The 15,836-nt window shown below is 45.4% G+C and overlaps 1 protein-coding gene across 1 annotated transcript in view; it reads left to right on the forward strand.

The window, feature by feature from the left end:
* IARS1 (isoleucyl-tRNA synthetase 1) overlaps positions 1 to 15,836 on the forward strand; it is a 103,604-nt gene that overhangs the window by 58,147 nt on the left and 29,621 nt on the right. Inside the window, exons 19-22 of the mRNA XM_068252860.1 lie at positions 10,105 to 10,249; positions 14,453 to 14,573; positions 14,653 to 14,744; positions 14,827 to 14,904. Of these exons, the coding sequence (XP_068108961.1) occupies positions 10,105 to 10,249; positions 14,453 to 14,573; positions 14,653 to 14,744; positions 14,827 to 14,904 (436 nt within the window). The remainder of the gene's footprint in view (positions 1 to 10,104; positions 10,250 to 14,452; positions 14,574 to 14,652; positions 14,745 to 14,826; positions 14,905 to 15,836) is intronic.

Consider the following 15,836-nt stretch of genomic DNA (forward strand, 5'->3'; position numbering starts at 1 on the left):
GCATACATTTGGGCACCACAAAAAAGAAATTAAATCAATATTTAGTAGATCCTCCTTTTGCAGAAATTACAGCATCTAAACCAGTGTTCCCCAACCCTTTCCTCAAGGCCCACCAACAGTGCATGTTTTGTAGAAATCCACAGAGGAAGTTAATCTGCTGAGACACTAATTATCTCTCCTGTACATGTTTGTGGTTTCCTGAAAAACATGCACTGTTGGACGGTGGGCCTTGAGGACAGGGTTGGGGAACTATGCTCTAAACGCTTCCTGTAGGAGTCTGGATTCGGGTAAAGGTATTTTGGACCATTCCTCTTTACAAAACATCTCTAGTTCATTCAGGTTTGATGGCTTCCGAGCATGGTCAGCTCTCTTTAACTCACACCACAGATTTTCAATTATATTCAGGTCTGAGGACTGAGATGGCCATTCCAGAACGTTGTACTTGTTCCTCTGCATGAATGCCTTAGTGGATTTTCAGAAGCGTTTAGGCTCGTTGTCTTGTTGAAAGATCCAGCCCCGGCGCAGCTTCAGCGTTGTCACGAATTCCTGGACATTTGTCTCTAGAATCTGCTGATACTGAGTAGAATCCATGCGTCCCTCAACTTTGACAAGATTCCCAGTCCCTGCACTGGCCACACAGCCCCACAGCATGATGGAACCACCACCATATTTTATTGTAGGTAGCAGTGGTTTTTCTTGGAATGCTGTGTTCTTCTTCCTCTATGCATATAACGCCACTTGTTATGCCCAAAAAACTCAATTTTAGTTTCAACAGTCCACATCACCTTATTCCTAAATGAAGCTGGCTTGTCCAAATGTGCTTTAGCATACCTCAAGCGGCTCTGTTTGTGCTGTGGGCGGAGAAAAGGCTTCCTCTGCATCACTCTCGCATACAGCATCTCCTTGTGTAAAGTGTGCCGAATGGTTGAACGATGCATAGTCACTCCATCTGCAGCAAGATGATGTTGTAGGTCTTTGGTGCTGGTCTGTGGGTTGACTCTGACTGTTCTCACCATTTGTCGCTTCTGTCTATCCAAGATTTTTCTTAGGCTGCCACTTCGAGCCTTAACTTTAACTGAGCCTGTGGTCTTCCATTTCCTCAATATGTTCCTAACTGTGGAAACGGACAGCTGAAATCTCTGAGACAGCTTTCTGTATCCTTCCCCTAAACCATGATAGTGAACAATTTGTCTTCAGGTCATTTGAGAGTTGTTTTAAGACCCCCATGTTGCTGCTCTTCATAAAAAATTAAGAGGGAAACTTACAATACCCCCTTAAATACTCTTTCTCATAATTGGATTCACCTGTGTATGTAGGTAAGGGGTCACTGAGCTTACCAAGCTAATTTGAGTTCCAACAATTAGTTCTAAAGGTTTTGGAATCAATAAAATGACAACAGTGCCCAAATGTATGCACCTGCCTAATTTTATTCAAACAATTATTTCGCAATTTCTGTAAATCCAATAAACTCCATTTCACTTCTCAAATATCACTGTGTGTGTCTCCTATATGATATATTTATACAGGAACCAACAATTTTATACAGGAAAATCATGACTATTAACAAGGTTGCCCAAACTTTCGCATCCCACTGTATATGTGTGTGTGGGGTGTGAGATGGGCAGCATGCTGCCAGAGTGAGAGACATGCATTGTGTTGGCCGTTTGTGTATAGGAGAGTGTATGTGTGTGTGTATCACACAATTGTGTGTGTGTGTGTGTGTCTGTGTGTGGCAATGTAATATGACCATCCTGTGTTCTCTGTCTGGGTTACAGCAGGTCAACCTGGATGGCTGTGTCCCAGTAGTGTAGCTTAGGAGCTATGCGCCCCAGTGGAAGCTTTACATTGGGACCTCCCAGCACTCTATACGTAACAATTGATATGGAGCACCAAACCTGCCAAGGACAGCTGCAGTGTCAGAGAGGTGTAAGCTGGGAAGCAATACAGTCTATTAATGGTTACAACTAATCAAGGCACATGCAGAGGTGATCATTACCAGCTTAGCAATAATAAAGAGGTAATAAAGTGATTGAAGGAGGGTCTCTAGTGTGCTCTCTGGTCCAGGGGCCCTGGTGCGGTCATTACTTCTGCACCCCCTATTGTTATGCCACTGCTGTGACCCACTGCTTCTCTGCTTTGTCTGGTTACCAGCAGCCGGTTGTGTAATCTATGCTCTCTTTATGACTGCAGAACTGCTTGTCCTGTATACTTGTCTGTGGAGTATCTATAGGTGGCTGAGTACTAACCCTAATTCTGCAGATTTGGTTTAGGTATTTATAGGTGTATTTTTTAATGTATGCTTCAATGCTTGTGATATACCACATCCTATAGCTCTGACTAGTCAGTAGATGTTTGTTTAATGTCCTTTATTCGTTGTGCTTTGTGACTATATACCGTATATACTCGCCTATAAGTCGAGAAATGTAGGTCTGATTGCTGAAAGCAAAGTATAGGAGGCGACTTATATCCGCAAAAGACCTAAATTCCTGACTTATAGCCTGTGTCATTTCTGCCAACCATTAGCATCTGGCTCAATTACTAGCCTCCCCGATCGCTGCTAGGCATGGATCTGGTGCTTAACAAGTGGCCGCCCCATCACTGCTTTCCCCAACAAGTGTGTATCTTTCCCTGGCCGTCCCGATCACTGCTATGCTTTCCACAAGTGCCTCTCTCTCCCCAGCCGTCCCGATCACTGCTCTGCTTTACCCAACAAGTGCCTCTCTCTCCCCAGCCCCCCTGATCTCTTATCTTGCCGGCTGCATATGGGCAAAAATGCCCCGCTCCCTGTGGGCTCACATGTTCCTTGCTGCCCTATCGCCGCTCTCCCCATCGCTGCCCGTGTCATGTTGACATGTCCACCTGGCCGCCCCATCAATGCTGCACGTGTGTCCACTCACTGTGCTCTGCTCCTCCCTTCGCCGGACCTGTCAGCACTGGTGGTCTTAGCAGCGTCACTGCACAGTGCCGGCAAGAGAGAGCAGAGAGGTATTGAAGGCTCCCAGCACCAGGGTCACATACAATACTATGCAATTAAAACCTTGCGGTCTCCAAGCTTCTTCCACACACGTGCTTCTGGTAATGTGTATTACCACGATAATGGAAGCACAGCAAGGTGCATAGGGTGCATGGGGAAGGTGCATAGAGATCATGAGGGGTTAAGTACAGCACAGGGGCAAGATATCTGGAGCAAATACTGTTAAATATATATAAATATACAGTGTATTTACTGAACCTACTGTATTACAACAGCATTTTTCTCGCCAATCCCCCACCCGCTCCATCGCATGCGTTCATTGTCCCTCCGCATAACAGTCGCATCATCAGCCAGGGACACCTGTACAGCGTTATTTGTGCCCTGTCGCTCGGAAGGGATCGGAGCGTGATCCACATACTTTCAGATGTGTTCTGGATCTCTATTACATAAGAGATCGGGTACTGATCCCTTCCGGGCGACAGGGTACAAATGACTCTGTACAGATGTCCCTGGCTGATGACACAGTTGCTGTTGCAGAGGGACAGTGATTGCTTGCAATGGAGCAGCATGATGGCAGTTTCCCACTTTCCTCAGTCGACCTATACTTGAGTCATCAAATATTTCCAACATAGCAGGGCCAAATATTTGGGTCGACTTACACTTGGGGTCGACTTATATCCGAGTATATACAGTAATATCTCCTCATCCCGTGTGCTTTATGTAGGCATCCACAGATAAATGTAATGCTTTATATGTAGCTTTATACTGTCCCTCTTCCTGTGTGCCATGCCTGACCATCTGTAAGGGGTGTTGTAATATCGTTTGTCATTTAGGCTTTGCTGGGCCCCTATGAGGGGCTGTGTAGTGTCTTGCATAATGTGTGCTCTGTCTGGTCTCCTATATGTGACTGTGTAAAGCCCAACTTACTCTGTGCTTTGTTTGGTCACCTACAGCTGACTCTGATATCCATTTTCCCATTTGCTTTTGTGTGCTGTATCTAGATGCCCATAAGTGGTTGTCCCTTTCCTTGTGTGCTGTATCTAGATGCCTATAAGTGGTTGTGTCCGTTTCCTTGTGTGCTATATTTAGATGCCCATAAGTGGTTGTGTCCCTTTCCTTGTGTGCTGTATCTAGATGCCTATAAGTGGTTGTGTCCGTTTCCTTGTGTGCTGTATCTAGATGTCCATAAGTGGCTGTGTCCCTTTCCTTGTGTGCTGTATCTAGATGTCCATAAGTGGTTGTGTCCCTTTCCTTGTGTGCTGTATCTAGATGTCCATAAGTGGTTGTGTCCCTTTCCTTGTGTGCTGTATCTAGATGTCCATAAGTGGTTGTGTCCCTTTCCTTGTTTGCTGTATCTAGATGCCCATAAGTGGTTGTGTCCCTTTCCTTGTGTGCTGTATCTAAATGCCTATAAGTGGTTGTGTCCCTTTCCTTGTGTGCTGTATCTAGATGTCCATAAGTGGTTGTGTTCCTTTCCTTGTTTGCTGTATCTAAATGCCTATAAGTGGTTGTGTCCCTTTCTTGTGTGCTGTATCTAGACGCCTATAAGTGGTTGTGCCCTTTTCCTTGTTTGCTGTATCTAGATGCCCATAAGTGGTTGTGTCCCTTTCCTTGTTTGCTGTATCTAGATGCCTATAAGTGGTTGTCCCTTTCCTTGTCTGCTGTATCTAGACATCTAGGGGTGGTTGTGTCCCTTTCCTTGTGTATGCTATCTAGATGCCTATAATGCTGGGGATACACTGTACGTTTCTGTACCGTGTATCGACCAGCTGATCCAGCCAGCTGATAATATTCAGGTGGCCCGATCATGCCGCTCGACCCCCGCCTGCTCGATCCCCGCCGGCGGACAATGGCAGGGAATCGAGCGCTGATAATGAAGTGCAGGCGGGGACGAGCGGCAATCGATCTGCGCGCACGCGCGGGGACGCGGCTGGGGTTGACCCGTGTATTCCCAGCATAAGGAGTCTTTGGGCAAGTCTCCCGAATGACCCTGGTTGCACATGAAGCACACCCTAAGTTCACCAGGAGAAAAGCTCAATATAAGGGCCCATTTCTACTAGCGGGATGATGCGATCATTACATCCAGTCGCGGGTACTTCCGGTTGTCTTCTGAAAGTCCAGATCTGGCTTCCTATTAGCGCCAAGGAGAATCGGATGCATGATGCGAGTATCTGCAGCATGCCATCCATAATTTCCCTGGGTTGCATCGCAAATGGAAATTTGCATTCATTGGAAACTGCTCCATTGACTAGCATTGGTTTCAGTTTGGATACTTATGGAAACGGCCGGTAAATGTTCTGTGCCTTGTCTGTGTGCTGTGTCTGATCGCTTATAGCTGGCTGTGTCCCTTATCCTGTGTGCTCTGTCTGTACACCTATAGGCAGCTGTATAGTGACTCCTGGGAACCGCTGGGTGTGTAATTCCCCTGGTTCTGTCTGCTCTCCTTGCCCAACTATAGATAGTGTTACACCCCTCCTTAACGTGTGTGTCCTCTCTGGGCACCTGTAGAGTGGCTGGTTAATGTCCCTTGTCCTGTGTGTGACACTGATTTGTTATAAGATACTCCTGCCACACGCTGCATTGCAGTCAGTCTGCAGTGCTCGTGTATTACAGAGCTGCAGAGATCTGCAGATGCCGGCTAGAGACTTGATGGGGATATCTGGGTTGTGGCCTGTGCACACCAGACAGCATCATTCCCTTCTGCAGATGAGGCCCTTTCAGTCTTGCAGAAAGGTTCCTGCTAATGAGGCAATCTTTACTCAGTTTACCCTTGTACAGATTTGGTGGGATTGTACAAAAACAGATTGAATCATTAGTGCATATATGTCAAACTCTGGCCCCCAGAGCAATCAAATGTGGCCCTCAAGTGGTTTTCTCACCTTTGCGTTATGTTTGGCTCCTGATCCCCCAGATCACCAAGGAAACTATATTGGGGATGAAGCCCTAGGTCACAAGAGAAGCCATACGAGGAGGCAGGGGAAAACCAGGACACCAGGGAATTGTATGGAGGAGGGGCACTAGACACCAGGGAACTGTTTAGGGGTGCAAGTGGGGAACGCTAGACACCAGGGAACTGTATAGGGGAGGGAGTTGCCCGCTAGACATTGAGGTTGGCTCACTTTGTATTCAAGTCTGACATCCCTGCATTAGTGGGTATCATAAGTCAGTCGTTAAATGTCAGTGTTGTACTATAAGGGAGATGATACAGCGTAGATCTGAGTTTTCTGTTCTACTAGTTTGTTTTTCAAGTGTTTAATTAGGGCTTTTTTTTTTTTTTCCACCAACTGCGAATTCACAGCTTTTCCATTGTTTGCGTCTTTGAAAAATGCTGCATTATTGCAGCTAGTGGAAAAGGGCCCTAACTGTAAATTGCGCACAGATCTGTGTCATAAACGGACCAACATTTAGTTCTTCTGTGGATGTAGATCTGTTTAGGCGGCCATACGTCTATCGACTTGGCCGATGACCATCCGATTTAACAAATCCTTTGATGCTGCCCAACCAATGTCAAATGTATTAGGGGGGGGGGCAGCGCCAGGGGTGAATAACATGGGCCCCTGTGTGACATCACATAGGTGGTCACGTATATACTGGCAACCACGTGGAGCGTGTGTATGCAGATTGTGGAAGGAGCCAGCGGCAGACACGGACAGGTAAAGTATAGGGCACAGCAGGGGGGGGGGGGGGACCTTTGGGTTTGCACATTTTACATTACGTTGGGCCGGGAAGGTGTCGGATGTAGCGTCACAAGACCGATTCCTGATCAATTTCAGCATGAGTTCGATCGGGAATCTGCCTGTGGTGTATGTGCAGCCGGCACATCTCTCTAATCTGATTTGATCAGAGAGAGATTTGTCTCTTGGACGAATCTGCCCATCATCACTAGATGTACGGCTACTTTTTGTCTGTGTAATATCTGGACAGGCCTGTAGATTGCCTTTGTCTGGGTCATACATGCGCAGACATGGGCTGTTGTAAACAGTCTTTCAGAGTCGTACACAAAGACATTCTAGACGTGAGAGGAGCAATGCCGATATTGAGCTGTGTCTGTTTCTCCTGTCCCTGGTGTATTGCTGTTTGATTTCAGCCACCACTCTTGCCCTCCACATGTCCTCTGCGGTCGTTAGGCAGTTTTAAGTTTGTAGGTTGGGGGAGCTCACTCCTTCTCAGCAGTTCTTGTCATTTGATTCCACCAAATCGAGAACTGTTTATACAGCAGCGTGAATTTAATGCTGCAGCCGGGCTTTCCTCTCCATTAAAGGTCACTCTTTTATTCCTGTCTGGCTTATTGCCTGGTGAGAACTGGGGACACCATGATGTCATCAGAGAGCTGAACCTGAGGAATGCTCTGCCTGCTTTTTGGCAGGATATGATGCAGCTTGCTCTTGGCATCGGCCATGATTGTCGGGATAAGAGACTGCCAGCCCCTGAGATCTTCCAGGCCTGGCGTGATAAAGAGCAAGCCTGTTCCTGGCATCTTCTGGGCCTGGCAGAAACGAGGACAGCCTGATGCTGGCATCTTCTGGGACTATAGACTATACCTTCTGGCATTTTTTATTTAAATAGTGCTGATATATTGAACAACATTCTACAGAGTTTATCGTGTCCTTTACATTTCTTACTGTCTGCAAATGAGTTCATAATCTAATTATCTACTACCAGTTTTGAGAGTAAGTTGGTTATCTTTCCAGTATGGGTTTAAGTTATTAGAAGAAAGTGAAGCGGCAAAAACGCTGAAAAGTTTAAGTCCTCACCACTTGGCACCTGAGGTTATCAAGCAGAGGCTAGAGGTGGCCTTCTCTTTACATCTTCTGGAACTGGGTACAGCCTACTGCCAGTGTTTTCCAGATCTAGAGGAAACCTACTACTTGGATCATCTGGAAATTGAGGCAGCCTTTTGCTTCTGGTGGATTCCAGGATAGAAGGCTGGTCAGCTGCTTTTATATTCTGAGACATTGATGTGCAAACTGTTGGCATCCTCCAAGGCTGAATATGGGCTAGCTGGTAACATATTCCTAGACCAGTGGTTCTCAAACTTTTTGGGGTTAGGGTGCCTTGATGGCTTTGGAAGTTTTCAAGGCACTCCTGGGCAAAAACTACCAAAATGGTGTTATGAGTCACTAGACAGCATTTCCCTCCTTTCAAGTAGCTAGTGATGCTTAGTTGCTTATAAGGCCACATCCCCCCTTCAAGTAGTCAGAGATTGCATTAGGCAGAATCCCCCCTCCAAGTGGTCACTGACCCACCCATTGTATATCAATGTGCAGTTGCATTATCTGATGGCAATGCACAAAGGATGGGGATGAATGCTGAGGCACCTCTGGGAGGTGCACCAGGGTGCCGTGGCATCCAGTTTCAGAACCCCTGTCCTAGACTATGGGAGGGTCAGCTTCCATCAACTCTTGAGTTTAGGAAAGGTGACAAGACAGGAAAAGCCCTACTTCTGGCATGTGTTTGCACTGGTCTCTTTTTGGAGATCTGGTGTTTTCTAGACAGGGCAACAGAGAGGATTCTTGTTTCTTTTGGCATTTCTTGTTACCAACGAGACAGATTTCTCCTAATGGCTTCTTTCCAGGCTCACAGAGCAGCAGATGACTTGTTCCTGGATTCTTTCAGTATTATCAGAATGAGACACTACTTGCATTTGCTATCTTTTAAAACTGATCAGTTTATGGCTGGAATCTGCGCCTCTGACATTTTCTGGAGCTCTGAATGACCTACTAGCGGCATCCTCTTAGACTGAAAGTGACCCTATTCCTGGCATCTTCTGGGATTACAGACAAGCCTCCTTTTGACATTCTCCTGGAACGGGGACTAGTCTTTGTACCTTTCTTCAGGACTGAGGGTTAGCCTGTATGTGGCATCCTTCAGGTCTAGGGTCAACCCTGCACGTGACATCCTCCAGGTCTGTGGACAAGCCTGCATGTGACATCCTCCAGGTCTGCCTGCACTGCACGTGGCATCCTCCAGGTCTTGTAACAAGCCTGCATTACATCTTCCAGGTCTGGGGACAAGCCTGCATGTTGCAACCTCCAGGTCTAGGGACGAGCCTACGTGTAGCATCCTCCAGGTCTGGGAGCATGCCTGCAAGTGACATTCTCCAGGTCTAGGGATGAACCTTGTGGCCTCCTCCTGGACTGTTGACAAGCCTGCATGTGACATCCTGTATCTTTTATGGTCTGTACACAGTCTGGAATGACACTAGAGCCACTCACAAGCTGAGATGATACACAAGATGCTAATTTACGAGTTTATTGCAGTTGTGTTGCAAATTGCTTGCAGTTTGTAAACTAGCACAGAAATGTCAGAGCTGCCGACTTGGATTTCCTCATTTCCCAATTGTAGGCAGTTTGCAACAAAATGCCAAGAACCTCAGAAAATCAGTGCCTTGTTGATCCTCATTAGAGCCACACTATCAGCAGAGATGAAGTAAGGAGAATGTTTGATGGGAGGTGCAAGTCAGGTGGGAGTAACGGTGTCAAGGAAGTGTTGGGTGAAAGGGATGAAATGGAACATTAAGCGGGTGGGAATGATTGTATAAACGAAAAGACGTTGATGTTTAAAATGACTATGAGGGATCAGAGAAGTGATTTTAAAGTGAACCTCCGGACTAAAAATCGACTCAGCAGCACTGAAAAGGCCTGGTGTTTCTTTAACAGTTTCACAGCATCAGAACTTTGTTTCTCTTATCCAAGCCTCATTTTTAGCTGCACAGAAGAAAACTGCCCAGGCTTTTTTCCCCTGATGCTGTGCAAAGCATGATGGGATTTGTGATGTTGTTGCTCTCGTTCTGCTGTTTTGGTGCAAATTTTTTTTTTTTACATTTTGAATTTGACATTTGAAGCCTAGCGTGTGCAGCTGGGAGGGGTTATCAGGTCACAGGACAGTTGGAACTGTGTCTCCTGCTCCTTGTCACCTCCTTTCAACCAAAAAGATGGCTGCCCCCATGACAAAGATGGCAGCCCCCATGAATCACAAACATTTGCCTGTTCTTTTAAAACAGGGTGGGTAAAAAATTATATTACCTATCTATTCTAATTAACATAACTAATGTAACTTAATGACAGTATGTTTGTTTAGGCTGAAGTTCCCCTTTAACTGACACCTTTTACTTCTTGTGAATTTTGCAGGCTGTATCTGATAAATTCTCCTGTAGTCCGGGCGGAAAACTTGCGATTTAAAAAGGAGGGTGTTCGCGATGTGTTGAAGGACGTATTCCTGCCTTGGTATAATGCCTTCCGGTTCCTGATGCAGAATATTCACCGGCTACACAAGGTACCAGAATCTCATTGTTTTTGTGTGTGTGTGTTTTGAGTGACACATCTTTCTTTTTTTCTTTTGTTGGGACCCTTGCCTTATGGGTATTGTATTATGGCTGGTTCACACTGTGGGTTGCTCTCAGTTTGATGCACTGCACATTGGCCTCAATTCACTAAGCTTATCTCCTGTGTTTAATAACGTTTCTATAGTTATCACCATGGTGAAGAGGCATGTAGTATTCAGGAAACATTTTACCTCAGGCAAACTTAAAGTTAACTCTTCTGTCTTTAAGTTAACTCTTCAATTCTTAAAATCACTCCAGAAGTTAAAGACAGGCTGTGTGTGAAAATAACTACAGAGGTAACTTAAAGTGGACCCACATTAAAAATACAAGATTTCAGAAATAGTCTATTTTCTAAATTATAATAATAAATAGCAGCCTTTTTTTCAACTGCATGATGACAAATATACAATATTTTACATTTATTGGAAGAACCCCTCCCTTCCTTTCATATTGCCGGAACAGAATCCGGCAAACTGGTGGTGTAGGAGGTGTCCAGCAAAGGAGGAATTGCTAATGGCTGCCACCTGTATAACCCTAGTAATGAAAAGAGAAGGGTGAAAAGCACGAACTGAAATGCTCACAGGCTTGAAGGAGTGTTTATTTATATTTGTATGTGTCAAATATTTTGAATTAAAAAAAAATGTTTGGTTTGGGTCCGCTTTAAGGAATGAAGAGATAAGATAACTCTCTGTGTGTGGAGGTACGGTGTCTTTTGCCTTATCTCCAGCTTGATCTTAGTGAATTGAGGCCATTGTATGCAATCTGCAAGTTGACCTGAAAGTCGATAGACCTTCATGATACCGTTGACAGTGTTGTAACCTGTTGGTATGTAGTGTGTTATAATGTGTCTCTGGACACTTTTGCAGATGATGCATGAATTTCCTGTCTATTCTCTAGTATTACAGCAAAAAAAAATGCATTTAGTCTAACATGCAAGGTGTGCACTGAAATGCACTCGTAATAAAATGCATACGTGAAGGTGTTAGTGTGTCAAGGCCTTAAAGAACAAGTGACACCCATGCTAACCTAGAAATAAAAAACGCATATATAAGTAGATAAATACTACTTCTACTTACATAACAGATGTATTGTGCTATCCACGTAATGATTTCCTGTAAATTTTATAAAGGAAAAGCAGAAAATCCTATTCTAGGCAGTGGCCATCTTGCCAAGCTAATGCTGACATCATATCCTCCCTGACTCTTGTTTTCCCCCCTCCCTTCTCTTGCTCATTGTGTTTTCATTAGCTGCCCTCCTCCCAGAGTCTTCAGACACTCACACTGAGGTGTATACTAACGACTGCACTGTTTTGTTTTTTTATTATTTACACATTCAATCACTGAGTCACCTCAGCCTTGCTTGTAAACACATGTAATCAGAGGGGTTTTCTGATAAGCAGCTAGGCAGGGAAATAAATGGAAGAGGAGGAATATATTCTAGATAAAAAGAACTCCCAGCATTCAACTCTCTGGCACTGTTTGGCACTAGGGCCAGTGCTCCTAAAGTATTTGATAACTACAAACCATAACAGCAGAATTTGTTTTTGCAAGTTTTGAATGCAGGATTAGCATCTTTATCACTTAATACACTCAGACCAGTTGCTGTTGAAATTTGATTTTTATGGTGACGATACCACTTTAAAGAACAAGTGACACCCATGCTAACCTAGAAATAAAAAACACATGTTTAAGTAGATATATACTAGTTTTACTTACATAACAGATGTATTGTGCTATCCACATAATGATTCCTGTGAATTTTATAAAGGAAAAGCAGAGAATCCTATTCTAGGCAGTGGCCATCTTGCCAAGCTAATGCTGACATCTTCTCCCTGACTCTTGTTCCCCCCCCCCCCCTTGCTTGTTCATTGTGTATTCATTAGTTGCCCTCTTCCCTGAGTCTTCAGACACTCCCACTGAGGTGTATACTAGGAACTGCACTGTCTTTTTTTTTTTTTTTCTCCTCCAATTGCTGAGTCACCTCAGCCCTGCTTGTAAACACAAGTGAGCAGGATCGTGTTTCAGATAAGCAGCTAGGCAGGGAAATAAATGGAAGAGGAGGAATATATTATAGATACAAAGAATTCCCAGCATTCAACTGTTTGGCACTGACTACTAAAGGGCCTGTGCTCCTTAAGTATGTGATAACTCCAAACCATAACAGCAGAAAAAGTTTTGAATGCAGGATTAGCATCTTTATCACTTTATACACTCAAACCAGTTGCTGTTGAAATTAGATTTTTATGGTGACACTCCCGATTTAAAGGACTTACGAGCTGAAAATGCTTAAAAAGTTAAATACCTTTTTAAATTCTGCATGTATTGAGGACGCCATCCACACCCTCCCATTCATTCCACCTTGCCCCCCGGTAAAATAGCCCCCCTGGTCGGGTCCCAACCCCTCCGAACGGGTCGGGTAGAAATTCCCCCCTCAATATGGCCACCACAGATGGCCGCGGCTGCGCAGTCCGCATAGACGCGATTGCGGCTGCACAGCTCTAGGGCCTCCTCCTCCCGCCGCGTCAGCATTTTCAGCTTGTAAGTCCTTTAAAGAGAACCTTAACTGGCGGGGGAAAAAATTCACTTACCTGGGGGCTTTCCCAAGCCTCCTGCAGCCGTCCTGTGCCCGCGCCGGTCCTTCGGTGCCCTCTGGTCTCCCTCCGCGGCTAAGTTTCGTTTTCGGATGACTGCCAGTCGTCCTCGGGCAAAGCGTCCTCTTCTTCCGCATTCCCCGTCGTAAAGAGCCGTAAAGCGCGTCCGCATGACGTGAAAACGAAACTTAGCCACGGAGGGAGACCGGAGGGCACCGAAGGACCGGCGTGGGCACAGGACGGCTGCAGGAGGATTGGGAAAGCCCCCAGGTAAGTGAATTCCCCCCCCCCCCCCCAGTTAAGGTTCCCTTTAAGGAACTCTTAATCTTGTGGTTGCTTTGGTGGCTAATTGGTCAGTTTTTCAGTTGAGGGTATATATTCATGTTGGGGTTGCAATGGTGGGTGGTTACAGTGGTGGGTAATTTAAAGGGGTTCTGTGGGGGTGCCTGAGGATAAAAACCGCCACTTACCTGGGGCTTCTATCTGCCCCATGTAGCAGTAATGTCCCACGCTGTCCTCCTCCGATCCGCCGGTCCCCGCCGCTGGCACCGGGCATTATTCGTCTGTAATAGCCGAATAATGCACGCTGCCGTTCGCGTCATCGGAAGCTTACTGCGCAGGTACAGTACGAAGTTTTCTTGTACTGCGCCTGTGCAGTAAGCTTCTGATGACGCTGGAGCGAACAGGCCACGGCCGCGCAGCTGCAGTTGGACGGCGTGCCGCGCTAGACCAGGCCGGCGGCGGGGAACGGAGGACGGTGTGGGACATTACTGCTACAGGGGGCTGATAAAAGCCCCAGGTAATTGGTGTTTTTTTTATCTTCAGGCACCCCCACAGAACCCCTTTTAATGCTGTTAGATATTTGGTCCTCTTGTTGCTGTGGTGGGAATTTAGTCTTGCTGTATTGGTTGCTCTTCAGTCTTGTGGTGTATGTTCAGTCTTGTTTTGTTGGTAGCCATTAAGTCTCTTGGTGGTTTTACTGGGAAGTTATTCCATCTTTTAGTTCTTAACAAGGATTTGTGTTCAGTGTTTTCAATGCATTGATAGGTACTCACCATGGTGATAGTCTAGTTTAGGGGACCTGGCAGGAAACCTCATAGGTAAATTCATCTAACGTGTTTGTGTAGACAGCACATTCTCAAACCGCTGGGTTTCAGATAGGTCGTAGTGATCTCCACTCACAATGCTTTGTGCTGAAGAGGGTGCTGTTATTGGAGAATTGTACCTATGAGGTTTCCTGCTGGGTCCGCTAAACTAGACTACCACCCTCGCATTTATTGAATCCGCAAACTCGCTTGGGTTGATGGGTTTCTGACGTTGTGGCTGTTTCATTAGTGGATGCTCAAACTTCAACCTAATTGTGTGGTGGTTGTTCATTCTGGTAATTCATTGCGTTTTTTTCTGTGGTTTGTGTTAAACCTTGTGGTGGTTGTCTTAGGATATTTTTGTTGGCACGTGCTTAATTTCCAGAGAGGAGTTGTGTTGTAAGTGGTCAGTACCGTGGCTACTGCTTTTCTGAATACAGTGGCCATCCTACTCACAGCACTCTACTTTCTTCTTCCAGGAGGAAGGCGTCCAGTTCCAGTATAATGAGAACTCCGAAAGGCCCAGCTCTAACATCATGGATAAATGGATTGTGTCATTCACGCAGTCACTGGTGCAGTTCTTCAAGGCAGAGATGTCAGGTAGGAGTTTGTTGTGATTGATAAATCTTCTGATCTGTTCTGAAGGGTGGATTCTGAATATTTGCTTCTCTTTCCTCAGCATATCGTCTCTACACTGTGGTTCCACGTCTTGTGAAGTTTGTTGATATGCTGACAAATTGGTATGTGCGCATGAACCGAAAACGGCTTAAGGTGAGCACATTTTGTACCTCTCTGTGTATGCGTGTGCATGTGAGATTTTATGTCATATCTGATCTTTTTATCTGGTTCACAGGGTGAGAGTGGCATGGAAGACTGTCTCATGGCCTTAAATACCCTGTTTGGTGTGCTCTTCTCTATGTGCAGACTAATGGTAAGGGTTCCTCTGTGCTGTGACCTACGCTATATGTACCTGACATTTCAGCCTCAAAACTACAACACAGAGCATACTTTGAACCCATCTTGACACAGCCTTTGTTTCCAGGATCCTTGAGATGCCACCAGGGCATGATATCTAGTTGTTGACTCTTTAATTTAGAGCTATCATCATGTCATATGTCTTTCTACTGTAGCACGTCAGCGCTTTGCATCGTATACAGCCCAACATCTGCAGCCTATCTCCTCCCTTGCAGTATGAGCTACACCAGGGGTTAGCAAACTTTTTGACTTGTGTGCCGCATAGTGATCTTAAATTTGCCACAGGGGGTCGACCACTGCAGGTAGCCAACACGCTACACCCCACATCCCTTAAGCTAATTGTGCCCCTAGTCTTAGTTTAGCCCCCAGTTCAGGTAGTCGATAGGCAGTTGTGCCCCCAGTATAGATAGCCAGTTTCCCACAAAACAAACAAACAATGTTTCAGTTTTCCCCCAAAATACACATGATGTGGCAGCATTTTCCTAAAATACATGATACGGCAGGGTTTACTCCAAAATACACATAATGTGGCAGTGTTTCCCCAAAAGACATGTAATGCAGTAGCATTTCCTCCAAAATACAGATGATGTGGCAGTGTTTCCCCAAGATGCACATGATGCGGCAGCGTTTCCCCTAAAAACACAATGCAGCATAATTTTCTCCTTCAAAATACACATAGTGTGGCAGCGTTTCCCCAAGTTATACCTAATGTGGCCGCATTTCCTCCAAAATAGACATAATGTGGCAGCGTTTCCTCAAGTTACACATAATGCAGCAGCATTTCTCAAAATACACATAAAGCTGCCTCATTTCCTCCAAAATATAGATAACACAATAGCGGTTCCCCAAGTTACACATAATGCAGCAGCGGTTTCCCCAAAATACAGA

Source organism: Hyperolius riggenbachi, chromosome 9 (genome assembly GCF_040937935.1).
Source record: "Hyperolius riggenbachi isolate aHypRig1 chromosome 9, aHypRig1.pri, whole genome shotgun sequence".
Lineage (NCBI taxonomy): Eukaryota > Metazoa > Chordata > Amphibia > Anura > Hyperoliidae > Hyperolius > Hyperolius riggenbachi.